This window comes from Cyanistes caeruleus, chromosome 2, assembly GCF_971803275.1.
Source record: "Cyanistes caeruleus chromosome 2, bCyaCae1.hap1.1, whole genome shotgun sequence".
NCBI lineage: Eukaryota > Metazoa > Chordata > Aves > Passeriformes > Paridae > Cyanistes > Cyanistes caeruleus.
Genome location: NC_141702.1, coordinates 101,409,544 through 101,436,448, shown reverse-complemented (window position 1 = coordinate 101,436,448; position 26,905 = coordinate 101,409,544). Strand labels below are relative to the sequence as shown.

At 41.7% G+C, this 26,905-nt stretch overlaps 1 protein-coding gene across 2 annotated transcripts; it reads left to right on the top strand.

Moving 5' to 3' along the window:
• The first annotated feature begins 1,056 nt into the window (after positions 1 to 1,056).
• On the top strand, positions 1,057 to 24,238 carry SLC30A10 (solute carrier family 30 member 10). Of its 2 annotated transcripts, none has more exons than XM_086878738.1 (4): positions 1,057 to 1,519; positions 14,899 to 14,982; positions 18,372 to 18,608; positions 19,327 to 24,238. In XM_086878738.1, the coding sequence occupies exons 1-4, from the start codon at positions 1,075 to 1,077 to the stop codon at positions 19,800 to 19,802; spliced, it is 1,242 nt and encodes a 413-aa protein (XP_086734864.1). In that variant the 5' UTR covers positions 1,057 to 1,074; the 3' UTR covers positions 19,803 to 24,238. The 2 variants fall into 2 exon arrangements, with proteins under 2 accessions (XP_086734864.1, XP_086734865.1); XM_086878739.1 differs by lacking the exon at positions 1,057 to 1,519 and adding an exon at positions 13,672 to 14,459.
• Positions 24,239 to 26,905: the final 2,667 nt, after the last annotated feature.

Sequence of the window (26,905 nt, the reverse complement as noted above, 5' to 3'; positions counted from 1 at the left end):
TAACTGTGTGCATCTATGTACACAGATGGGCACTTTAAATAAAAAGCTGGATCATCAATTTTTCCAGGAAGACACCCGTGCTGCCTGCTGTGCCATTAGCGGTATTTTGTGAGTTTGTGTTAACTATGGGGACACTCAGAGCTCAACAGGTGCTGCAAGGAGTGACAAAAAATGTTACTGCTTCAGGATCCATTTTCCAGAAATGGCACAAAGTACAAGCTAGGACTTCAGCAGCTTGAACTTCCTGTTGTGCTCTCCTCAACTCTGACTTTTATGTGCAAGCATATAAGAATTACTTTGAGATTTTGAGACAGGGTTTTCAAAGAAAACAATGTACTTTGGGTTTATTGTTAAGCCTCAGCTTCCATGTCTACTGGCAGTTTGTTTAGAAAATGGCCTCCAAATTTTCTCCATTTCCATGAGCAGAGTTAAAATGTGCCAAAATTACAAGAAGTTGTTGTACAGTTGTTTTGAAGTTGTTAAAATGGAAGATCAATTCAATTATCTTTGAAGATTTTTCTAACATCTTCAGTGACTCTTTCAAGCATTACATGTTGATTGTGCTCTTAAAAATCACGTCCACCCATGGATTTCAAATGTCTTTTTCCACAAGTATATAATAAGATTTTTTTCAGTATTATAATTACTGGCAACAAATGGCAGGAACAGGCATGAGAGGAGAGCTTTTTGCAAAAGAGAGGTCTTTTCTAATCACTTAAAATTCTGAGCAACCTTTTTACGCTCTCCTGTCTGGGCTTTATTCAGTTTTTTAGGACACTGAGTAGAGTAGCAAGTGCTGCTGCTCCCAGTAGCCTTCCTCAGTTTATTTCTGCGTGTTTTGTGGGAAAAAATGCCTCCTGAGGGTGGGACACCTGCAGGACTGGAGCCCTCACAGTGTCTTCACATGACAAATCTCGCTCAACTGCCCTTTAAACTGATTTATTGTTTTACTGCTTCCTATAAAAGTGGCTCCCACATGTGAGCAGCAGTGACAGCTGAAGGGCAGGATCGCGGGCAGGGAGCTGCTCCTCTGTCTCCGCAGATCCCGGGAGCGAGGAGCAGGGAGCCGCAGGAATGGGCCGCTACTCGGGCCGCAGCAGCCGCCTCGTCCTCATGTGTGTGCTGAGCCTCGCCATTTTCGCCGTTGAGATCTCGGTTGCCTACGTGGGCAATTCTCTCTCCTTGGCCTCAGACGCCTTCGCCGTCCTCTCCCACCTGGTGTCCATGATCATCGGGCTGTTCGGAGTCCGGTTCAGCCGCGTCAGGTGGCACAAGGCCAGCACCTTCGGCTTCAGCCGGGCAGACGTGCTGGGGGCTTTCGGCAACTCTGTCTTTGCCACCGCGCTGATGTTCAGCATCTTCGTGGAGGCCGTCAAGAGGTTCATCAACCCTCAGAAGACTGAGAAAGCGCTGCTCGTCCTCATTATTGGGGTTGCAGGTCTGTTCTTCAACCTGTTGAACTACGTTATCTTCATGGAGTGCTGCTATTGCCATGCATCCCCCAGAGACACCGAAACAGGTAAATAACCTCATGTGGCTGCTCTGCCCCTCTGCACCTCTGCTTGGTTATAGAGACTTCTTACTGCTTCTCTGGCATGGGCAAGGAAATGTAGTTTTCTTCACTCTTTTGTCAGCAAGGGTGATGGATTTTATGCCTGAGCCCGTGCATGTTTCCAGCTATGGCCACAGATGCTTATCAGTAAGTAACTGCCAAGCATTTTAAGTGTTGTCTTTCCAAAAGCACACAGTGATATGCAAGGGAAATTTCCTCCCTAATCCACTGGCTGGCCAAAAACAGGACTAAGTGTGCTACCATCCTAAGGAGATACTTGCTACGAAATACCTAATGCTGAAATACCAGTCATCCCCAATCTCCACCTCTCAATATTTGAGTAATTCTGCTGTAATTACAGTAATTCTGCTGTAATTTTTATCAGAGACATGGTTATCTTTAGAGCAGGTTATCTTCACTGTTTGCAGGAGACAAAAGAATTGGTAAGGGCAAAAGGAGAGTCTCACCCTTTCTTGATTTGGGAATATGTTGTGAAAATATTTGACTGAAAAAACCTGTGACTACAGTGCCAAGGATTCTTTAATGTTTGTTAACTCGTGCCTGGGAGAGCATGCAGAGGAGAAACGGGCATACTTGACCACAGAAACATTCTGCAGGAGGTTCTCTTCAGTGCATAGAGTTTTTACTTTTCACTTTATTTTTCTTAGCATAGTATTTTAAAATTTCTACATTTGGGAGGAGAGATGGGGACTGATTTTTTTATTCCTGGAGAAACTCTCTTCATTTGATGTAAGATACATGTGAAGCCTTTTTCTCTCTCTGAATGTTTTTATACACACATACAAATGCATTTCTTAAAACTAGAAACATTTCAGTTGAGATAGGAGCCAGATATTTGCAAAGTGTTAACTGAATGTGCTGGGGGGGGAAGCTGAGAGCCTGTCTGAAAAAGCAGCTGCTGTTACGTACTGCTCTAGGGGACGTAAGTCTGGTGTTTGACTTTCAGGCTGGACAGGGCTTTGGAACTAAAAATTAAAGTTTTGCTAGTTTCTGTTATAGTGTTCAATGTATTTTCTGATGGACTTTTAAATTGGAAAATATTTCTGTTCATTATTAAAGGTATCTCCAGGTCATATTGAAGCTTTAACGTTGTTGCAGTTTAACATTAAAGCCAGATGCATAACTGATTTTGGTGCCTGCTTGTTTATATGCCTCCCTGTTTAAAACTGAAGCTGCTCTTAGTCTAAATTTCTGGTGATATGTAATTTTCTGGGGGATTTGATTGGCTTTTGTGCTGGGAACTGTCAGCAACTTCTGACAAAGTCTCTATTTATGATGACTTCTCGGGAGGCAGCTTCTGAAATTGTGTTTCCGAGTGAAGTCAGGGGGGAGGAACGCATCAGCACTTACAAAGGAATTAACTAAAATTAATGACAATTGTGTAGCTAAATGATGATCTGACAATTTCCAGGATCCTGCACCTAATGACTTTCTGGGACAACACAGCCATTCCTCTCCCTCCAATAGACTCATGTCCAAAGACCTGGCAACTCAGCTTTGTTTTCAACTGAATTTAAGTTGTATGAGCCAGGGGTGAATTTTGTACTATCCCATAAATGTAGTGTGTAGATTTGGTGGTGGTTTTGCCTCTCTGTTTCTGGTACAGTGAAACTTCTCTGCTTCCAGTAGTGCCTGCAGGCAAGATAATGCTCTTTTATACAGTAGAGGGAATGTTCTTTTCTTCTGGACTTAATTTTGCAATTCCCACTTGGGTAAAATTTCACATTTATTTCCTCTAATCCTCTCTATATTCAACATGAGTGGGATTTTTATTACATTTCTTTCAAAAGAAAGAACAGATAGCTGTAGTCTGAAAAGTATACTTGTATGTTTTATGTATATTTTAAGGATATATTAAAAACCACGAAAAAAGAGGGATTCCATCTCTCTGCCTCTTGTCATCTTGCATGTGAGGAAAATATGCTCTTTCTGGAGCTGGGAGGTAAGGTGAACTTTTCAGTGTGTCAGCACCACTAGCAGATGGACATGGTGCTGGTGCTCTCCAGCTGTCCACAGGCAGCACCTTTGGAGACACCTGGGCAGGTTCCTGACACCAGTGATGGTTTGCTGGAAGGTAAAGGTTTGTAGAGTAGCTCTCTACCTCTTAAGCTTTCTAGAGAAAGGGGACAATTGCCTTCACATCTCTGTTCCCCAGGTAGGGAATGAATTTAAACCACCCTCTTCTCTTTTGTTTGCACCACTTTGAAAAAAGCAAAGCAAAAATTGAGGAGAGCAGGTCCATGCTCTAGTGCTCTAATGCTGAACTGTGTGTGCTGAGGGCAATGGGAGCATCTGAATCCACTGAAGCAAATTCTTCTGTGTGGATTAGTGCCACAATTCATCACCACAGGCAGCAGCTCTGCTGCTCATTCCTCATTCGATCTCATTCCTCTGTTGCAAGGCCTACCATCAGGGATGGAAAAATTAGCTGGTGGGTTTCCTGGATGCTGCTGACAGCAGGGGCAGAGTGAGATGTGTCTGTAATGAGCCCAGTGGACTCTGAGGGAGGTGTTGTTTACAGGTACCAATTCAGCTCTCTGTGATTTCCCTTTCTCTACAGCTGTACCCCCCATTTAACTCATTGCAACATCCACTGCCCAAGTGCTCATCTTCCTGTGAATATTCTTATTGAGCAAGTATAAATTTATTTTTTCCAAGTTACCATCCTTCCTTACCCAGACAGATCCATATTCCTCCTTCTCACATTTTCTAGGTTTGTTTTGCTTCTCACCCCTACCTCTTTAATTCCTCACCCTTCATTTTTCTGTTTTTTGTTACCCTTCTGCTCTGTGTCCTACCCCCTAAGTCTTCTGCTGCAGCCATTCCCCTTTGCCTCTCTCTCTTTCTCAGTTGTTCAAATTACAGCTACCCAGCTGTAAACACCTCTCTCTTCCCACCAGGTTGAATTAAGGTCTCTCTGTCCTCTAGGTCCATCCTTGCACTTGATTCAGACAAGTGCAGTTCCCCATACGAAGTCAGGACTAAGAGTAGAGGTCAGCAAGAGAACAGGGACGACCTTCCCCTGTGCCCCTGTTCTTTCTTTTGATGCTGGCCCAGACCAGCTACTACAGGTATAAAAGTATTTCTATAGCCTCTAAAGGAAGTGCTGTGTAGGGGAGCTTGAGCCAGCTGGACCACCCATGGCAAAGGGCATCATGGACTAATTGGTGCTTTGGCTTAAAATCCAGGAAATACTTGTTAAAACAGAAATATTAAATCTTTTCCCAGAAACTGAAATTCACAGAAGACTTTTCTTGCTGTTGCTGTTGGACAACCAACAGCACCTTCAGCTAGGGTTTTCTGACACTTTTGAGGTCTTGTATCTTATGCAGAAAGTTCTGGCACAAAGATGAAGAACATGACTGAGTAATAAACAGATGAAAATAAAAACCCATCACGCTCTCATAATAAATACCAGACAATTTTAATACTGGCCATACATCTTACAATCAGTCATAAAAATACAGAAGCCTGTTTTACTGCACACAGAGACACAATTAGTCTATCTAGGTCAGTGCAATTGTCTCTTCTACTCATTTATACACAGTTTTAAATTGTTATAGGAATCACAGTTTGAAAAACACCATATTAGTCTGATCATAGTAATTCTCTCTTGTTTGTCTTGAGAAAATGAATAAAGGCTTAACCTGGAGAAAACATTCGTTCTGTTGTCTTGTGATCTGTACAGGGAGGTGGGGAGGGAAGTAGGAAATAAAGTTGTCACCCAGCCTAACCCACCTGACACTGAGCCACTCACAAAATGTCTCAGACTGGGAGAAACAACTCTCATCTTCTCATGAGAGACCCCATGGCCTTTGCATAGCCCATTAAATAAAACACATTCTGTGTTAGCAGCCAAGTGCCTTTTGCTTTTAATGTCCCTATTTGTGCAATTTAGCAGGTGTGTGAGCTTTTGGTGTGGCATCACTGCTGGATCTTGATTTTCCTCTTTCAGTGTGCACCAGCAGCCTGCCTCTCAGATAAGAGCTGGAAAGTAAGCTAGCAGTCACATAAATTGAAAATATCCCTTCTTTTCTCTTTCCAGACCTATGCAGAGTGAGATTGTTTATTCTGAGGTTTGCTGTGAGGTAAATCTTTTTTCCAGGCTTTGTACGTAGGAAAGATTTGGGGACAGACGTGTGAATGAAGAGGGGCACTCACCTTTACTGGCTGGGTGATTTGGGAAGGTTTTGTTGCTGAACTAAATATTCACATCTGTTGGTGCAAACATGCTGATCACAGGGGAAATGAGAACATTCATAGAACAAAATAAGTGAATAAATAGCTCCTTAATTTGTATCTTGATGTCACAGACCTTCCCAGTGGAGGGAAGCTAAAATGTGCAGGTATCAAAAAACAATTGTACTTGTAGCTGTGCTCTCTGATTCAATGGCTGAAAAAATGCATACTGCAGGTGGCAAAAATGGCCTGGGAATTAAATTTCCAGGTCAAAGGATTTCAGTTTCTTAGGTTGTCAGTCTGAAGAATTTCATGATGACTTAATTTAACCCCATTTAATAGAGCAAAGTAGGCTCCCTCTTTGGAATAACTTTCTTTCTCAAATGCACTGCTGAAAGTGTGACAGGCTTTGCCAGGTGATGGTGACTCAGACACCTTCAAAGGAATTAGAAGCAGCACCTGTAACAACAAACCTCTTTGTTCTTTGGCTTTGCTTTTCACACTTGAAAAGCCTAAAATCCTTTCCTCAAGATCAACATCATTCTGTGCTTCCTCTCTTTTGAGTGTATTTTCATGAGGTTGATTTTATTTTTCCCTGAAACCCTTCAGGAAACCCTTCATGCCAATCCATCCCCTGGCTGCATTCATACAGATGATTGCAGAATGCACAGCACCAGAATTTGCCAGAAGACAGTTCTGTCACACAGTGCATTCTCTTCCACAGGATTTATGTTGTCTCTGTAGTGCACTGTGACATCCAGCTCCTAAATTTATGTTATGCATAAATGAAGGAATGTATTCTTTATGCATTTATTTCCATAAATCCCAGAGGTGTTAATGTGTTGGCATGCAGGTAAACAGAGCCTACTGTAACAAAATATTTAGATTTTATGGCTTTGCTGGATGTAGTCCTCTCAAATGGAATAAAAAGGCCAAAGGACACTCTCAAAATATTTTTAAGTGTTTATCAAATGCCTAAGACTGGACACATATTTATCTGAAGATCTTCTTTAGTTTAATAGTGTGGCAAATAGTGCTCACCAAAATTTTCCAAAGCTTTTCTGAGCGGCCACTGCAAAGGTAACCAGATTTGTGTTAACTTATATTCAGTGGAGCTCCAAAACAAAGTCTTTTCAAAAAGAAAAGGCAAGACACTGTGAAAGTTTATATAGCAATGTTCTTCACTAAATTTCCTTCAGAATTTTGGGTACTCTTTGGGTTCTCTAAGAAGAGAATCTGAGGATTAGTTGTCAATGAGAAAAACACGCATCAAAGTGAGTAAAATAAAATATTCTAGGGCTATGTTGTGTCCAGAATGGGAAGTGTAAAATGAAAAAGTGAAGGCTTTGGTTAAAGCAAGCAAAGCATACCTGGATGTTTTATGCAACACCATAAAGGTGATATTAAACTCTCTGAACCTAGATTCCAACAGTGCTAGTGCTGCTGAACTTTGGGTGCCTACATTCACTCTCAACCTTGAACCAATTTCTTAGTAAGGGCATGGACAGACTCTGAGTTACATCACAGGAGTGATATATCTGGGGTGAGCTGTAAGGAAATAAAAGGACTCCAAGATGACTGAGTTCAAAGTCATAAACTGTTTCAATACAATAGAGTTTTGAAGGCTGACATGTTTTATACATTAACGGCAATTGCTTTATTTGGACATTCTGTAGACAGTCTGACACAGGCATAAGTCTGGTATCAGTTTCAGTCTATAAATGCTGCTGATACAGAAAATGAAGCTTTTGCAGTAGGACTCAATGCAATTTACAGTGATGAGTGGTTTTCTCATCATCATGTTCCTGCAATGTGCCATGCTACCTGGAAAAGGTCATCTGTAGATATAAATATACACACATGTACATTTATATGAGAAACGTAACAGAACTACACTTTTTAAACAAGTGAAGTATTTGAAATGTTTTGGGAAACTTTATCGAGGTGATAGAGCAGAGACTTACTGGATATGTCCTAAAGTAAGCAAAAAGATTTTATGCTGGGTATTAAGTGCAGAGAATGGTGATATTTAACTAAAAACACTGAACAACCATCTTAAAATAAGAAAAAATATAACAGAGATATTCCAGCCTAGGAATTAAATAATCCCAAAGTCTCATTTCAGATTGACCCACCAGTATATTCGAGTGAAATGTTGGACAGTGTGAAAAATACATCCTCAGGCCAAACACCAGTACAGGGTTTCTCCCGACAGTTTCAGGACTGTCATGAAGAGTCACAGCTGTGATTAAAAAACCAGGAATATTCACCTCTGTATTCTGCCAAGGACACTGATAAAACTTTTCCCCACACTACTGAAGTCTTGCCAGTCTAGGCTTCTGCTCCCTGGATTGATGCAGACCTAGTGACTTCCCAGCCATTCCACCTTTCAGTCTATGCCAAGAAACTCCATCTTCCTCTTCCAGGTGTGAGAGGGAGACACAAATAAAATGAGCAAGAAATGAAAAACAAACTACCTTCTACAACTTAGTCTGTTGTCAGGTGTTTATTTGTTCTTCATTTTGTGGCTGAATTTATCTGTGGCAGAAGCCAACCACATGGTTTCCATTTAGATTTGCTATTAATTTTGTCAATAATTCCTAATTTAGAGAAACAAACTTGATAAGCTTCACAGTCAAGGCTGTCACCAGGTCTTCTTGGAATGAAATTTAAAGTCCACCTATTGCGTTTCAGGCTAGGGATGCTGCCTTTAAATGTCATGTGCCCAGGATCAGCCTCAGCTTTTTAGTACAAATGTGATATTTTCCTCCCCACCGGCTTAAAGAAGCATAACTCCTTCAATTTGTAGAGCAGTGTCTGGGCATTGGCTTCTTTTATTCTCTAGTTTCTTCCAGGTAATTCCTGAAATGTCTTTTGTAAATAATTTTTATGATGGGTTGAAAAGTTAAGTCTGAGAGGACTTTGATAAGCAGAATGGAAAGAGATCTCTCTTAACGTTAATGCTAATACTTCCTTATTTTCATGATTCTTTTGCTATCCATATTCTACAGAAGCACGAGACTATGAGTGACCTTATTTTCATTCAGCAGTAGAAGAAAATTCCCACCATTACTGCTGTTATTGTTGTCATATTTCATAATTACAGAGATACCCTACTTTCAAAGTCTGGTGATGGCTTCTCTGGAAGGAATGAAGTACATTTTTACCTACCACCTTGAAAATTAATAAGGAGGATGTAGCAAAAATCTGCAAAACCAAGAGTGGCACAGGGCAAGTCAGTAACCATTGAACATTTGTCCTGTCTTCTGAAACAAGAACAAGTTAAGTGAAACTAGGATTCAGATTCAAAACAAGGATAAGAAAGGCAATGGGCTGAGAGAATTGAGGTTGTTCAGCCTGGAGAAGGGAAGGCTCTGGGGAGACCTTAAAACACCTTCTATTATCTAAAGGAGCCCACAAGAGAGCAGGAGATGGACTTTTTGCAAGTCAGGACAAGGGGGAATGGCTTCAGACTGGCAGAGGGTAGGTTTAGATTAGATATTAGGAAGGAATTCTTTACTCTGAGGGTGGTGAGGCACTGGAATACATTACCCAGAGAAGCTGTGGATGCCCCATCCTTGGAAGTGCTCCTGGCCAGGTTGGATGGGGCTTTGAGCAACCTGCCCATGTCTCTTCCTGTGGCAGGAAGGTTCCAAACTGATTATCCTATGTTTCTTCACACCATAAGAGGTGATGTGTGGAGCTTTTTTCCAATGTTGAAGTCTGCATTGCTGAGCGAGAGGCTGGACTAGGACATGAAAGAAAAATCCATTGAGGGCTACTAGATACAGATATCTAGTTCAGAAACTCACTTGGGCTGAAAATTCTTGAAGAATAAAAGAATATTAAGGGAGAGTATAATATATACTTACCCTGCTTTACTCTTACCTAAGCATCCCCTTATGGCCACAAGTGGGGACAGCCTCTTGGCTGCCCATGGCTAAGTGTTAAAAATTGCTATGTTGAGTACTTTGAAAGCTTGGTACACAGAGATCTTGAAGCTTATAGCTTTGCATCTTTGGGGTTCAGGAGGAAAGTTTTCTTGTTTGTAATAATTTTAGTACTTCTGAAGAATTTTTCTAATTTCTGTTCCTGGTTAGGATGAGGAAACTGCTGTTTTTCTAGAGCATTGTAGCTGAAAGTAAAGTTGGCAAATTCAGAAAACTGAGGTGCTGGACAACCTTTTCTGTACCTCCTAAGAACATGCTCCAACTCAGCATAGTCAGAAATGGAGAGCCTGGGATATTTAAGCCTCTTCTTTGTTTAATAATATGTAGCTTGTTCAGGCCATCTCAGGACTGGATGAGCAAGTGAAATCATAACATTCTACTGTTGAATGTCCAGTCAGTGTGAAACACAGGCGATGCCAAGCACACTGCAGAGAAATCATACACAAGGTTCCTTTCTGAAAGGGTTTGAGACCAAATGTTCTGATACCGCAGGGGGATTGGTGCTTGTAGAATGGAAGTGCCAGAAAGTGGGAAGAGCCTGAGTGAAAACACTGGTAATGGGGTCAGTGCCTCTTATGTTCATGATCACGGCTTTCTTTTGGACTGTGTGGAAGGAGGTCAAGGTGCAAAAGAACTGCAGGGATAACACACACTTTATTCTGGATATTCACCTGAATTAATTGTTATTGTTATTGAAAGCAACAACTTATGGAATAAGAATGATTAGGGTAACTTTACTCACCTGGCAGTTTTAGGTGTCATTTGTTTTGAAACGATTGTGGCACCTGAATGAAGACAGGCAGGAATGCATAATGAGAAGAGCAAAAGCTTGGATTTTGAGGAGGATTTTAAGCAGCCATAGTGCAAAAGTCCTTGCACAGATGAAGACCTGGTCAGAAGATGTCCTGGTTTTCGCTGGGATAGTTAATTTTCTTCATAGAAACTGGTATAGCACTGTATTTTGGATTCAGCATAAGAAAAGAATTGCTAGCACTCTGGTGTTTTTGTTGTTGATGAGTGGCGCTTACTCTAAGTCAAAGAATTTTAGTTTTCCATGCTCTGCCAGCGAGGAGCTGCCCAAGAAGCTGAGAAGGAGCACAGCCAGAACAGGCAGGACCTGAATTGGTCAAAGGGGTATTCCATACTACAGAGTCATTCTCAGAACATAAGTTGAGAGAAGTTGGTCAGAAGTCATTGATCACAGCTGATGAGGATGTCATAATGAGGTCAGAGGATGGACAGGATGGTGAGCAACTGTTTGTGCATCACTTGTTTCTTTGGCTTATTTTTGGTTTGGTTTTGTTTTTCTGAATTTGTTTTTACTTTGTTTAGAATATTGAACTGTTCTTATCTCAACCCATAAGGTTTTTTAATTTTTTTTTTCCTGATTCTTCTCCCCATCCCCCTGGGGTGGGGGAGACCAAGCTGCTGAGTGGCAGGCAGAGTTGCCAGATGGGTTTAAATTGTGACAGAAGATGAGAAAGCAGAAAGCAGGAGTGAGTGATTAGTTCCATAAAAATGTGTGCTGAATGTTCAGAACAGAAAAGTGAATCAAATGTGAGACCACACAGGCAAAGGAGACATCAGGACTTTCGCTGTTCCTCTGTGCTAGTGTATCTGTGTATCTCCTGTTCCTCTGTATCTGCCCTGCCTTTTGAAGACTGTGCAGGTTTGGTTCCCTCATGTCCCAAAGGTGTAGATGAGAACTGGAAACAGTCCAGACATGGATCTGTGGTCTGACCCAGCAGACACCGCTCTGCTCCCGTGTCAGTGTGTGGCTGTGCCGTGACAAGCAGATGGAGATGTGTGAGCTTGACAGAAGGAATAATCAGTGGATCAGCAGATCCAGTGTCAGAGCTGAGGCTCTGAACACATTGAGCTTCTGACACCTTCAGAGAGTCAGGTGTAATTGTGCTCCATGTCAGAGGACTTAGTCAGAGCCTTATTTGCTGAAAACAATATTTTTAACACTATTTCTTCAAGATAACTGTGATATTTTTATATTTTGAAGTGAGTTCAGGGCTATGAAACTTCCTTTTTTTTTTCAAAAAAGATTGATGTATATTTTTTTCAGGAGGATTAATGATGTTTCAGATACTTGTACTATGTCTTCCTAAAATTAAAGCCACTGGAAATTCCTTTCAGTTCTATGAAGGTGCAGTTAGCTGGGCTTCAGAGAGCTTTTTTTTTTTTTTTTATTGTAAGTGAAGTGCCAGAGGCAGAGTTTTCTATCCTTAATTATATAGTAAAGAAGATGTAGTCTGTTCAAAATGTATATCTATTTAACTTCCTATAACTCAGATTTTTCTTCTTATTGTTCTACCTATGTGCTTTTGATTTGGAACAGCCATTAAACATCTCCTATCTTATGTCGGTAGTTGTAATTCTGGAGCTGAATTGTGTGTTGATGTAATTTATTCTATCCTCTCCGACAATTGTGTTTATTTTTATGGTAAGGTTCATTTCAATAGATTTATTTTTATGCATTTGTTAATTTGCGTATTGCAGGATATTGAATATGAGAATCTCTGCTTAACTGGGAGTTGTGTGATAATTCTTTGCAGGGGAGACTATCCCCTGAAAGGCTGCCCAAGTCCACTCCAGAGGTTAATACATCTCTTGGGTTCTGTGCACAGAATTAGGTGAAATGGAGAGGCCTCATTTAAAAGATGTATTCAAGCAAGGGCTCAACTCAATCAACAGCAGTGACAATGCAATTGCTTCAGAGTTAGAACAAAGAGGAAATTCCTGAGGTTCTAAAGGAATTTCTGGTTGTAGAGAACACTGCCTTAGGTACGTGGGACAAGATAAATGCTGGTTTTAAACCTGACAGCAATGAGTGCTTTGTCAAGTGTGATGAAACGTGTGATGTGGCACTTCAGTGTGAACTGTAGCTGCTGAAGTGGTACCTCAGCACTGGTCTGCCTCTGGTATAGCTGAAACGCTCCAAACTGTCACAGGATAACATTTCAAGGACATCATGTTCTCTAGGTCTTACATATTTTATTTATTATTTTTGGGCCCAGTTCTGATACTGAGAACCCTGTAGTTGAGGATTACTTGATTTCACAGCAGCTCCTTTAGTTTTTTAATTTGAAATTATGTATTAGTAGTCCAGATCTGTCCTTCTTCCATTTGTGAGCAGGGTTGTTATTTTTGCACTAACTGTCATAAGAACAACAGCAACAAAACATCTACAAATAAAAGATGGAGGTTTACTACCTCATCATGATTCTTGTAGACTATCCTGTAGGTTAAAAAGTGCATGCAATTATTTTTCTTGCAGGTTAGTGATAGATTTGTGAACGCTAAGGTACTATTTTCATAGAGTCATAAAACGTTAAGGGTTGGAATGGACCTTAAAGATCAAAGTTCCAATCCCCTGCCCATGGGGGTCTCAATGGACCAGGTTGGCCAAAGCCCCATCCAGCCTGGCCTTGAACACTGACAGGCCTGGGGCATCCACAGTCTCCCTGGGCAACTTGTGCCAGTATCTTACCCCCCTAAATTTGCCTCTTTAATTTGTAACCATTACTCCTTGCTCTAGAACTACCATTCCTGATGAAGGGTTCCTCTCTACCTTCCCTGTAGCTCCACTTCAGTTACTGGGAGGCTGCTGTGAAGTCTCTCCACAACCTCCTCTGCAATGAACAGCCCCAGCATTCTCAGCCTGTCTTCACAGGTGAGGTGCCTCAGCCCCTTTGTGGCCTCCTCTGGACTTGCTCCAGCAGCTCCGTGTCCTTTTTTTGTTGAGGTCACCAGGCCTGGGTGCAGCACTGCAGGTGGGCTCTCAGCAGAGCAGAGCACAGGAGAATCACCTTCAACCTCCTGGCCAAGCGGCTTTGGATGCAGCCCAGGATTCGCCTGGCTTTTTGACACACCTTTTTAAAGGCTGCTGGCTGGAAATGAGCTGGCTCAGTAGATGGCACTCTGTCCTTTGGTTTGGCACTTTCGTCCCCAATAAAAGCACCAAAGGTCCGTGATTATTGGCTCCGTCGCTGTAACTTCACCGTCTCGGGGGGGCAGGAGCCCAGGCAGGACAGCCTTGGGTATCTCTGCCTGCCCGCGGGGGCCCTTCCCCTCCGCCTCCCCGCGGCCCACCTATCTCCTCTTTATTCCGGGCTGGCTTGTGTTGGTGCGGCTCGCCGTGGCGGTGCCCGGGGCGGTGCGGGCCGGGCCGGGCCGGGCGGGCCGCTCTTATTGCGGGCGGCGGAGCGTTACCGGCCGGCAGCGCACGGCCGCCATGGGGCGGTACTCGGGCAAGACGTGCCGCCTCATCTTCATGCTGGTGCTCACCGCCGGCTTCTTCGTGGCCGAGCTGGTGTCCGGATACCTGGGCAACTCCATCGCGCTGGTGTCCGACTCCTTCAACATGCTCTCGGACCTCATCTCCCTCTGCGTGGGGCTCTCCACCGGGCGCATCGCCCGCCGCAGCCGCCGCGGTCCCCGCGCCACCTACGGCTACAGCCGCGCCGAGGCGGTGGGAGCGCTCAGCAACGCCGTCTTCCTCACCGCCCTCTGCTTCACCATCCTCGTGGACTCCGTCCTCCGCCTCGCCCGGCCCGAGCCCATAGACGACGCCCAGCTGGTGCTCATCGTCGGCACCCTCGGCCTCGCCGTCAACGTCGTGGGGCTCCTCGTCTTCCAGGACTGGGGCGCCTGCTGCCGCTGCCGCCGCCCGTCCCCCGCTCCGCCCGCGGCCGCCGCGCTGCGGGACGCGCCCGCTGGCACCCCGAACGGCCAGGAGGATGAAGCAGGTGCCTTTCGGCTGCACTTCGGCTGCCTTCCCCTCGTGTCCCGCATTTCTCCCCACCCCTCCCTCCCTTCAGCATCCCTCTCAGCCGCCCCGCACCCTTCGCCATGCCCTCTCTCCCTCTCGTTTTCCCTCGGGACCCGCCGAGCTGTTGGCCCAATCCTTTGGGCCCTCTCAGAGCCCCAAGGCCACCAGTGGGCCCCGGGGGTTTCACTGAGCTCACGCAGGCACCCGCCGCCTCTTTCACCTTGTACTTTACCCCGGGCTGCTGGGTGTACCCTCGGGATGGGGGAAGGAGGCGTTCCCCAGGTGGCTGCATGGGAAATGTTTTGGTTTGGTTTTGTTCTTCTTGTCATCTTTGAAGTAAGTTGGTTTTGAGAAGGTCGATGTTTTTTCTGTTTGTAGAACTTATACACAACACAGCGTTTCTTCTTTGAATGCAGGTGATTCACCAAACGACCAAAAGAGCCCTGAAGTGGGGCCTGAGAAGAAAAAAGAGAAAAAGTCTGAAGCCTTGAACATCAGAGGTATGGCACAGGTGTATATTGCTAATGTTAAATTAATTTCAAACAATTTGTGGTTTCCATTTCAGATTTAAAAACACACCCACAAATATCGATAAGAAAGGGAGGAGGAGCCCAGGACTCTTCTACGTAATTGGACCCAGTTATCCCTAGCAGAAAGGTTTTGATTGTATGGAATAGCACAAGGCAAGATACTGTCATGCTGATTCAGCTTTGAGTGTGCTCACATTTTGAATTTTACTCTTAGAAGAGTGCAGCTGAACATTTGGAAAGGACACAAACCCTGTTGCACTAGGCTAAGTCATGAGAGGCTTTACAGGAAGGTAACACAGGTAGATATGAGGTGCATCTTTGAGTGTCACTGATGCAGTAGTTGAGCAGTTTTCAACCTTAAAATGCTTTTAGGCAGTAAACAGAAATCCTTCTAAATCTCAAGGTTGATAACTTTCTGTTGTCAGCATAAGGAAAAAGATTCTGAAACTGGTGCTTCAGCATGGTGTTTTTGCAGGTGTGAACCCATCCCTGTGAGAGTGTGTGAGAGGATTGGCCCTTCCCACACTGTAGTTTGGCAGGCCTCTGGGAATCTGTGGAGTGAAACATAAAGCTACTCCTAGGAATAAATTAGCCAAGTATCTCTCCTTGTCTGTGTAGGTGTTTCTATGCATGCACATTTATGTACCTACTCTGAGCCAAAAGCAAATGTCTTTGAAGATATGAAATACAGAGTTTGTCCCCAAGGAAAGGACTGTTGGAAACCTCAATCAGAACAGTAGTTTCAGGTTTCTTACCGTCACTGATCAGCAGCTGATATTCCCTAAAGGTTGTGTGAGTTTGCTTTGCATGAATTCAGCTTGAGAGGTAAATGTCTTGGTCAGGGCTGGGGTTTTATGGTGTGTGTCCATCTTTCAAAAGTGTTTGCAGAGCTACACAAATGTATCTGTAAGGGAAGATGCTTTGGGAGATCAAACCATGGGCTAGAGCCACAACACTTGCTTGAATGTCTAGAAGCTGGTGTCGCTGGATATTATGGCATTATACTGGCAAAGTTATTGGAGCAAGATAAGCAAACTTTCACATTCAGGGATGGAGGAGAGAAGAGTAAGGAACCTACTACTTTAGAGAAAGCCTTGCTTGCCTGAACTATAGTGCTTAGGGATAAAAATGCTGGAAGCTTTCAAAAATGTCTGAAGGATAAAGAATTGTGACAGGTATTTTAAGATATGTGTCATCTTTGATACTTAAAAAGAAATTTTTAAGTGTTACTTTAGTACATCACCTTTGCAAAATCTGTTTTTATTGTCTTTATAAGTATTCCTTGAGTCTGTAGTCATAAACATATGTGTCTTTGAAATTCTGATTCAATACATACTTTTCCTTTTAAGTTAGTTACAAGCTGTACTTACTTCATAGTCACTAGGGGTTGTTTTGGTTTGTGTTTTGTTTTTTTTTTTTTGTGGAACTGGAGCCTCCAAAAACATGGCTGGACAAAACGGATTGGCAGAGGAAAAGCTTCCTTGATTTTATAACTGGTAGGAACAGGAATCCATAAATTCTGCCTGGCAGGATTCATTATTGTATTGTGAAATTATTCTTTTTACTTCTTAAGCATATGCAGAGTAGTTCAGTTAGACTTTAGAATGCAAGCTGTTGGAAACTGCTACCTATGGTCTTACCATATTGACTTAATTTAGAAAAAATTCATTTTTCATTCCAGTTTATAATCATAGTTTTTGGGATTTGATAGGGAAATGGATACATTTCTGCCTGACTCTAATTCTATGATGCATTACCAGGATATATGTATTAATGATGTTAAGAATGTAAAATAAATATTTTTCCAAATTCTATATTCTCAATTACTAATTCATCAAAATTCTGACATAGTTAGTTTTTTCTTAACTCTAAAGAAGGCTTTCAGAAACATTTTCCTGTTCTTTATAAGCTGTGCTCTCTTGTTAGTTGCCTGGGCAATGCAACTGCATCCTGCCTGTTCCTCTTGTTAGTGCAACAGCTGATAGCCCATGCTGAATCAGGACTATTTGTTAATGAAAAGGAAACACTGCAACACTGTTAGGAGGAGTAAAACCCCGTGGTAGTCTGCCAAATGGGGCAGAACATGCCTGACTCCAGCAGAAAGAGCTGGACTCACCAGGAGCTTGTACTTTCTTATCTGACCCAAGGGATTTGGAGGAACTCCAGAGGTTGTGGCCTTTATTTCTCACACAGATCAAGGTATGTGTACAGAGCTGGCAAGAAACAGCAGCATGGGCAGAGTTCTGGGGCTAATCCAGTATACAGCATCATCCAAACTCTTAGCTGTGTTTTTATGAGTTTTGGGGGAATCTTTTACAGCTTCTCACTTGAAAGCGTATGTGATAGGGTTGTTAAAAAGAGATGGTTCATTCTTCTCTCACAGCCCCAAAACAAAAAGTATTGAACAAGAAATTCACTTCATATAGAGAGAGATGTTCTGAATTCAGGCATGGGTTGGAATAAAATCTGAGTCTGAACAGTAAAAACTAACAAAACTGGAGTATGTTTGAGCAGTGATGGGAAAAGGGAAGTTTATGTAAAGTAGTAAGAAGAAGAAAAAGGCACTGCTTGGATTATTGTAAGACTATAGCAGGAAGACTGCTTTGGTCATCATAGTTTAAGGAGTAGCTAAATATGTTACTGTAAGAGCTTGTTTTTTGCCTTTTGTATAAAACCATCTCTATAAGATGTAAAAAGAGGTACCCAGCCTTTCTCTGAGTAGTCCAGGCACTAAACCATGTGACTGACTCTAGAACCAGATTTTGATTTTTGGCAGGTCTGAAGGCTAGTAGTATTGATGGAACAAGGTTTAATTTGACTGGTAATCAAGTTTGATTGAAACATTGGAGTCTGAGGGTATTTGGAGCCAGCTTAGATTTCACTTGGGCAATTTTTCAGATCTCAGCAGTGTCACAGAAACTGGTGGGGGAAGGCAACTGTTACTGGGGGTGGTCTGCAGCTCTCAACTTCCAGGGTAGAATGGATAGATTTAGTCATCATTTTTTAATTTAGATTTAACATGCCAGGATCTGTTAATAATCTTCATGCATTTAAGCAAGCACATTTTGTGTTACCATGGCATTGCAGTTGGACAGCAGTCACTAGCATACCCTACATGCTTAATAATGCATCCCACTCAAACAGCAGTGCTTCAGAGTCAGTATTTCCCTTGCTGTTTATTCCAAAAGCTGTTACTGAATACTTTGTTTGTGATATTAATGGCTGGAATATTGCATTCTTCATTTCAAGTGGAACATACTTGAAAAACACAACATTATGCCTCCCCTAGAAAAAAACCCAAAACAGAGCAAAAAACATCAAACCCACCTCACTAATGGAAATTGTGTCATTTGTTTCAGGTGTTCTTTTGCATGTTATGGGAGATGCACTTGGATCTGTGGTTGTGGTAGTTACTGCTACGATCTTCTATGTGCGTCCTCTGGGAAATGCTCCGTGTAATTGGCAGTGCTACATTGATCCAAGCCTGACAATAGCTATGGTGTTCATCATCTTGTCTTCTGCATTCCCACTTATAAAGGAGACCTCAACTATTTTGTTGCAGATGGTCCCCAAAGGTGTTAATATGCAACTATTGAGTAAGTCAAATTTGTTGCTGAAATGCTGTTAATTTTAATGGTGTATTTCAATGCATATGTTATTTGTGGAATGACATGTTTGGATTATTTACTTATAATAGCTCTAAATTCTCAAGAACACTGAGAAATAGTCACATGCCTGTGTCCTAGCAACATGACTCAAATCTCTCTGGATTAGTTAAAGCATGCATTTTGAGAATGTGGTACTCCAACAATACATCAGACGTACCAGGTCTTGAGCTGTTAATGCTTTGTGTGGGTTATTTATGAAAGAAACAACTTGGAGCTACAATCTTTTATAGCCTTGCAGTGGCTGCTTGCAAAAAGCTTCCAAAACATCTTAGAAATTTCCATTAATGTTGGTTAACTTTGTAGCTCTTAGGTGCTGTTCACACTGGTTAATTGTGGAGTACACTGGTATTCCCTCATGCTCAGGGCTTAAAGAAACCAGAAGATGTGGGGTCTTGATGGAGGAAGTGATGCTGTAGTATTTTCTCTGTGAACAGCTGGTAAATTACCATTAGGAAGCCTGAGGGAGGATGGGTTAATCACCTGGAGGCTGAACTGAAGGCAGCTGGGAGTAGACACATTGTATCAAGTATACATCTTCTAAAATGATAGTTTTACCACTGCTGCTTTTGGGTAGGGTGCTTAGTGAGACAGCTGATAATTAGCCAGCGCCCGGAAGCCCCTAACACCTTTCCCTTGCCTCTTCCAGCTGACAGAATAGCTCGTGTACCAGGGGTCAGCAGCCTCCATGAGGTGCATGTCTGGGAGCTTGCAAGTGGGAAGAACATTGCCACTCTTCATATCAAGTGCCAAGCCCCTTCTGACTACCAAGATGCTGATTACAAAATACGGAAGGTTTTCCACGAGGCAGGAGTCCATTCTGTGACCATCCAGCCCGAGTATGCTGACCACAAGAGCTCACATCTCCTGTGCAACTCGCCCTGCATCTCAAAAGCCTGTGACCCTCACCTGTGCTGCAGCCAGAGGGAGCCCCCCCGGGCTGAAACGAATGGCTACGTGGAGAAAAGTGAAAGCTCCCTTTCTGCACAGCACAAAGACGATGGTTCCAGGAAAAGTGACATTGAAATCCTTATGGAGGACCCAGTGGTAGAGGAGAGTGTGAAAAATGTGAAAAACTGTGACATGTCCGATGACAAATCGCAGTCGGGTAGTACACGATTTTAGGCAATTCGCACTGCTCTGTGTCATGTTCTCATGGAGCAAACAAATCCTGGCTGGGAAGGGGGGCATCGGTGGTTGTAGCTGAAGCTGGTGAGGCAAAAAGATTTCTGTGCTTTAGCTGTAAACCAAAATACACCTAAACACCCCTTGTACCTTAAATAAGGATTAAGATTTCCACCAAGGCAGTTGCATTCGCGCGATTTCTGCGATGCAGCCTCACCCAGTTCCTTACCAAACTAAGGCTGAATTCCTACTGTTAGAGTGGATGGGGTGTATTGCTCTCTGTCTGCACTGATGTTTGCAGTTCATGGCCAGTAGCACTGGGAAAGAACCTCTGGCCTTTCATGCTGGAGTGAGCTGTTCCTTGAAAGCCCTGTGGCCAGTTAATGATTGTGCTGGGCTGAAGTACTGTATATTTATAAAGCACTTCAGTAGAGATGCTTTACTGATCCTTAAACCCCATTTTTGCATGGACAGTTCATTTTTAACAGTAACAATTCTGGCCAGTGGAATTTGTGAATGAAATTAAGAGTGTCCAAGGGTAAGCACTCAGGAATTTTGACTTGTGTTATTTTCTTGATTGACTCCTGTATTTAAGAACAGAGCAGAAGCTGGTCTTGCTTCTCTACAGGTAATACTGGAGTCCCAACCTAATCACAGATGTGTGCTAAGGAATAGACTGCTTGTCATGAAAACAAATAAGTACCTACTAATGTCTGTACTGATTCTAGCAAATGGAAATGCAGGCAGTCATCCAATTAACTTTTCTTTTTTACACTGTTGTGATTGTATAACTCAGTCTTTTAAAATTCTTATTATTCTTCCCCTGACAACATGGGTTCCAAGAGCCACAGTCTTATTTCATCATTGTGCAAGATGATTGCATTATCTTTAAAACTGAGTCTGTCATTATTCATGCTGAATAAATAAGCTAATGTGTTTATTACGAACAGTTGAAATTCTGCAATTCTATTATTAAGGCATAATTTAATATTGTATTCATTAAGGAGGCACCTTTCAAGTCTTGTATGCAGTATTATCACTGAAGGGGAGCTTTAAAAAATTAAACCAGGATTTTTTTCCTGGTTTAGTCTCAATCATTTTTTGTTGGCTGGTTTTAAAAGTCTTGATGCCTTGAACCCTACCCTCTGCCCTGGCCCTCCCCCCTGCCCAAAGGTGCATCTCAAAGTGTATTTAGTGAAGCAGCTCACAATCTTTTTGCTGCTTGCTCTTTCTGAAGGTATGCAGGGGTGCTCTAAGGAAAACAAGGTGATGTGCCCTGTTAGCAGTGCTGGATTTCAGTCAGGTGTGTTCCACAGGGGAAACCCACTACTCAATCCACACTGAGTCTAGTGGGTATGCAGATCAGATCTAGAAGATTCCAAATATATTTTGCTGGCAAAAGCAGCCTTTCAATGTCCTGTGTGGCCTGGACAGGCTATTTAATCCATTTACTCACAGGGACACATTTGTAAAATCATGGTGCCTTTACCTCAGTGAAACCTTAATAGAAAAGGCAAATTGATTTCCAGCCTGGGCTGGGAAAATACCAGGACCTCCTCCTTGTAAGGATGACTTAAAAGCAGTCAACTCCTTATTAATAAAGATGATTGCAGTAATTCAATGAATATTAAAACACTCAGCGGGATATTTTACTGCTTGGAATATAGTATTTACTGAGGCAGTGATTTCAGCCTAAATAGAACATTTCCAGAATTATAATTACCCCTTTTAAATAGATTTTGGATGAATTAAGATAATTTATACCATTTCATTGTAAGTTTGTATCATAAAAATTAACTATTTGTTAATATAATTAAGAGCTTGATCCTCCAGCCTCTTTGATTCTGTTTGCAGCAGGAGGATCTTGCTTGGCAATTATTGCAGAAGTTAATGTAAATCAGGAAACCTTGCAAGAGTTGCTCTGTCTTTTAAAAGCATGTTCCAGGAAGTAAGACAGCCATTTTTTCTATTTTTTTTTTTTCCCCTCTTTAGTTTCATCTATGATGATGCTTAGATGTAAATAGCAAATATATTTATCATGTTTTTGAGAACTGGAATAGAAATCTTCCAAAATAACAACAGAGTCTTTTCATAATTATACATAATTATTTGTATCTTAAGTCAGGTAATTTTATATATATGTATATATATATACACACATTTTATTAAATGGTTGAATGCTGGAATGGCACTATTTACTCTAGGATTAAAGAAAACTAGTGGTGTGAGGTTGGGGCATTTGTCAAAATGGACAATTTTTATTCTTCCGGTGTTAAAACCGTGGCTGTGTATTTTTTAAAAAAATTGAAAGTGTTATAACCTGAAAATACAATGAAATAACATTCTTAAACTTTATTTTCTCTTGTCTGGTTGAATGTACTGTAACTGCTGCCTGTGAATAAATGGGAAAATACCAGGGATTATAGAAATCTTCATAGATTTTGACAGATAATAATGACAGATTTTAAATTTGCTTTATTACTTAAGCAAGTAAAACCAACAGTGCTATGTTATTTATGAGATAAACCTTGGTGGTTTTTTTGTTTTTTTTTTTTTGTTGCTGGGGTTTTTTGGGTTTTTTTTGGTGGTTTTTTTTTTTTTTTTTGTATTGACACTTTGAGGGTATTCAACTAAAGTTTCTGACCAGCATCTTTGCCTTCCTTTGAGTAACAAAATATTTTTCTCCTGTACGGTGTGTCCCCTCTCTGCTTCTGTGGGAGACTTCATTCCAATCTGTGTATATTTTATATTGGCCTCTTTCCCTTCAGTTCTTGGAATATCTCTTCTAATTCTGTTGAACCAGGCTTCCCTCATTTTGAGATACAGTATAATCCCATGTTAGCCCAGACCCATGGGCGCTTGTTCTAAATTCAGTTTTGTAGTCTATTGCACTATTATCAACTCTCTGTTCTGGCCTCTTCAGCTGAGTTACTTTGTTTCCCTCCCTGACAAATGCAGATTGATTGTGCTGCTCTGTCCTCTCCAAGCCCTGCCCTTTGGTTGTCTCTCTTGGTTTTTGGGTTCTCTTGCAATGATTGTCCCTTCTGTCCATTACTGCTGGTGGCAAAGGAAATCTGCTTAAATTATGTGTGACCTTCAACTGGTTGTCCAGCTCCTGTGGATGTGATCCATAGCCAGTCATGTGACCTAGTAGGATGATGACAAAATCTTTGCTAGGCTTGCCAGATCATTTTGCAGTAAAAGTGAAACCTGGAATAACACTGAAAGCAAAAGAAATTTACTGGCCTTCATCAGTCGTGTGCCTTTTCTTAAAGGGAATCAATTCTTTGTCACCTTTTCATACATGCCAATACTGCCAATTTGTTTTTAAATTTTTTTCTTCTTCTGAAACCCTCTAAATGCAAATGTTGCCTTTACTCTTCATTATAAAGAAAACTGCTACTATTTTCAGGAGTATTGTCTTTGTTTTGTTGGTTTTCTGTTGACTTCCTTTCCCTTGTCTTTACAATACTTACCTTGACTCAAAATGCAAGTGTGTGTTTTCCTTCTTAATGTTTTTTCTCGTTGTCTCTTCAATAAAAGCAAGTTGATTTTGATAGCCTGGTCATGGTGTTCTACCAATAATAGTTTAGAAGTACCTTTTTATGCACTGGTTTAATTTTTGCACTCCATTCTATTAAAATACACCCACTTTCTGGTTCTGCCATGTGTCACACCTTACCATTGCAAGCCAGTTTTTGACCCTCTTTATTTGTTCCTATTATTTCCCTCTCCAATTCCTGATTATAATGCTTACTGTCCTGAATACTCCCTTTTATTCTGAACCTTGAAGGGAACATGCCAGCACCTGAATTTTTCCCAAACTGAAGTTCACTACCCAAGTTCTTTGGGTGGCTTGATGTGATCTATTCTGAGGACTATTTCATGTCCTGGGGTCTGTGTAGAAGTGTTATCTAAGTAATCATCCTGAGATATGAACAAATATGTTTAGGTATAATTAAATTCTTTATAACCACTCTACCTGAATCAAGTCCTTAAGAAAAGTGGATTTCAAAACTTGGGAAGGTATAATGAAATCAGGAGGGTTCATTGGTCATTCATTAACATCTTGGGGGAAAGCTTGGTAAAAGACAATTCAAAAGCTAAAAACATTCCTGTAAGTTCTACTACTTACTCTGCTGTACAGTGGAAGCACTTTCTACGTTAAATACTTTATTTGAACAGTGATACCTTGATGTCAGGATGTTACTGTGTAAGATTGTTACATTTATGGAGCTGTGTTGCTTAAAAGTTTCCTCCAGTTTTTCTGTTTCTTATGTGATTTAATGTGCCAAAATGTAGTTTCCATAATTGCTGAATCTCACTGTGGTTTTATTAACCATTAGTGAGAATTGACTTAAGGTTTTAGGTACAGCTATATTTTTATCAAAATTAAGTTTGAATGTCTTGTAAATAAAGTGTATTTTTAAATAAAATTTTGTTCTGAGCTTGATGTATGCTAGCAATATGGCGCTTGTGTCTCTGGATAATTTTAAGACTTTATATGAGTGAAATTTGTTCTCATCCTATGAGACCATTAATGTTGCAAATTTTGTATGTATTTAAAGAAAAGGAACACTCAAAAGCTTTTCTTCTGCAAGCTGCCTTACATTTTGCCACATGGAGAAAGTTGAATATGCATATTGTGATTCTTACTCCTGGGTTTTATGACCTGAATGTACATGCTAGGAATGGGAAGAGGCCTAACATTACAAGTTTGGGTGCTGTTTTTGGAACAGCAATCCTGGAGGTGCCCTCAGATGTTTTTAGCACCAATATCAGGTATCTGCTACCTGGTCCCTACCCTGTTGTATCCAATTATCCAGTCATTCGTATCCCTACTTATTTAGTTAACAATAATCAATAAGGAGGCAGTGGTCATTGTGCTTGGATTTTGGTTTGTTTTTTTTTTTTTGTTCTGTGAGTCTGTCTGAGTGGCAGATGCTACATAAATGCTCCATGAGAAATTCAGTTCATGTTTGGCCAATATATTGCCTGTGCTTTTGTATGTGGTTGGTGTTACTCAGCTTGTAGATGATGGACAACTAGTGCTTTGGAAGACAGAACTGAAAAAATTTTAAAGCAATTCCCAACAAAATTAAAATTATATGTAGATTCATGGATTGTTAAGGGGTTGGAGTAGACCTTAAACATTAATTAGTCCTACTCCTCCTGACATGTGCAGGGATACCTCCCAGTAAACCAAGTTGCTCAAGGCCTTACCTAACCTGGTCTCAAACTCCAGGGCTGAGGCATCCTTAAACTCCCTGGGCAACCTGTTTTAGTGTTTAATCACCCTCACAGTAAAGGATTTCCTCCTAATATCTAACCTGAATTACCCCTCTTTTGATTTGTACCCATTATTTCTTGTCCTTTCACTGCAGTTTCTGAGGAAGAGTCTCTCTCTGGCTTCCCTGTAGCCCACTTCAAATGCTGGAAGGCTGCTAAGAGGTCTCTTCAGAACCTTCTCTTTTCCATGATGAACAGCCCCAACATTCTTAGCCTGTCTTCCTAGGCAAGGTGGTCCTGTCCTCCTATCAACTTTGTGGCCTTCTCAGAGTTTCTCCAACAGCTCTGTGTCTTTCTTATGCTGGGGTCACCAGAGCTGGATGCAGCACTCCAAGTAAGGTCTCACCAGTGCAGAGTACAGGGGGAGAATCACCTCCTTCGACCTGCTGGCCACACTGCTTTGGATGCAGCCCAGGATATCTTTTGCTTTCTGGGCTGCAAGTACACTTTGCTAGCTCTTGTTGAATTTTTCATCCACTATCACCTCCAAGTCTTTCTCTCTATGGCTTTTCTCAACCACTTCTCTGCCCAAACTGTGGGTGTGTCTGGGATTGCCACGACCCAGGCACAGGACCTTGCGTAGGAACAGTTTCTCTGCTGCACAGACTGACATAAGGCACTTGAAATTCCAGAACTTCTCTACACAGAGGTCTTTATTTTGTATCTCAGTCCTTTTGGAGCAGAAGGTGTCTTTCCACCTCAGAGGGCTGCTACTGTTTTGATACTTTTGTAGTCTCCAAGAAGGCACAGAAACAGGATGAATTTGGGCTGGATGCTTTTAAAACCAGCTTCTAAAGAAATGTCCACAATCTGTATATCTTCTTATGCATTCAGTATTAATTTATGCAAAATATTTATGCATTCAAGTGGTATATTTGCAATTACAGTTTGTTGTTTTTCCATATGTGTTGTTTTAAACTCATAGCTTTCTGTATGGACATTTTAGGTGGCTGCTATGGATTCCCCACTTATGGGTGCATGTCTAAGTGCGGAGGGAAAGTGCTTTCTGATCAGGTGGAAATCTTGTTCTGACCCAAAGCTGCAGTAAGAAGTGAGAAAATAGCAGTGATCACAAATGGGGGATGAAGGGTCAATTAAATTCTCTGGCAAATTTAGAATATATTTGGGCGGAAATTAGTGAATCTTCCAGTTAGGATAAGGTGGAAGTTCAGTAAAACAGAGTAGGAAATGTGCAATGAAATGCCAATGGAAGTTAATGAGGTATTCACCAGGGATGAGCAAGCCTCTATCTCTTCAAGGACACAAGCTTTGCCCTCTGACTTAAATATGGAATTTATTGTTGAGTCCTAGTTGCATTTTACAGGCAGAGAGTTATTTTGCAATAAAATGGTAGCTGGTAAAGCATAATTTTCCAGTGCTTACCATCAACTTTCTAGAGAGCCACTGGAGGTTTGTGGTTGAGTTTGTCTCTGCCAAAGTGACATTGGCTGTCTGATGAGAGAAGCACATATCTTGGTCAATAAAGATAGCAGGCATTTGAGCAACCATGAATTGTTATCAACTACTTGTGTATTTGTCAATTAATTGTACCTGGGGACATTCCCAGGCACAGAGAGCAGCCGGCACACAAAAGCTTGTATCTGTGCTAGGGAGATGCTCTGGGAGAGGGTGGCTCCCTGCTGAGGGCCAGCTCAGATTAAGTCCTTGACTCTGGACTCTGCCTGGGAATGGCTGGGACAGCAGTAATTTGCGTGGGCTGTGAAATTCTTGAGCACTTTACTAATACAGACGATCATGGTTCATTCCCAGTTTTGGCATAATTTGCAAATATTGATGAGGGCCTTGGCCCCTGA

Coding starts and splice junctions, on each gene's coding strand:
- SLC30A10 (XM_086878739.1), top strand. CDS start 13,946: ATGGGGCGGTACTCGGGCAAGACGTGCCGCCTCATCTTCATGCTGGTG. Junction 14,460..14,898: donor CGGCCAGGAGGATGAAGCAG/GTGCCTTTCGGC, acceptor CTTTGAATGCAG/GTGATTCACCAAACGACCAA. Junction 18,609..19,326: donor TGTTAATATGCAACTATTGA/GTAAGTCAAATT, acceptor TGCCTCTTCCAG/CTGACAGAATAGCTCGTGTA.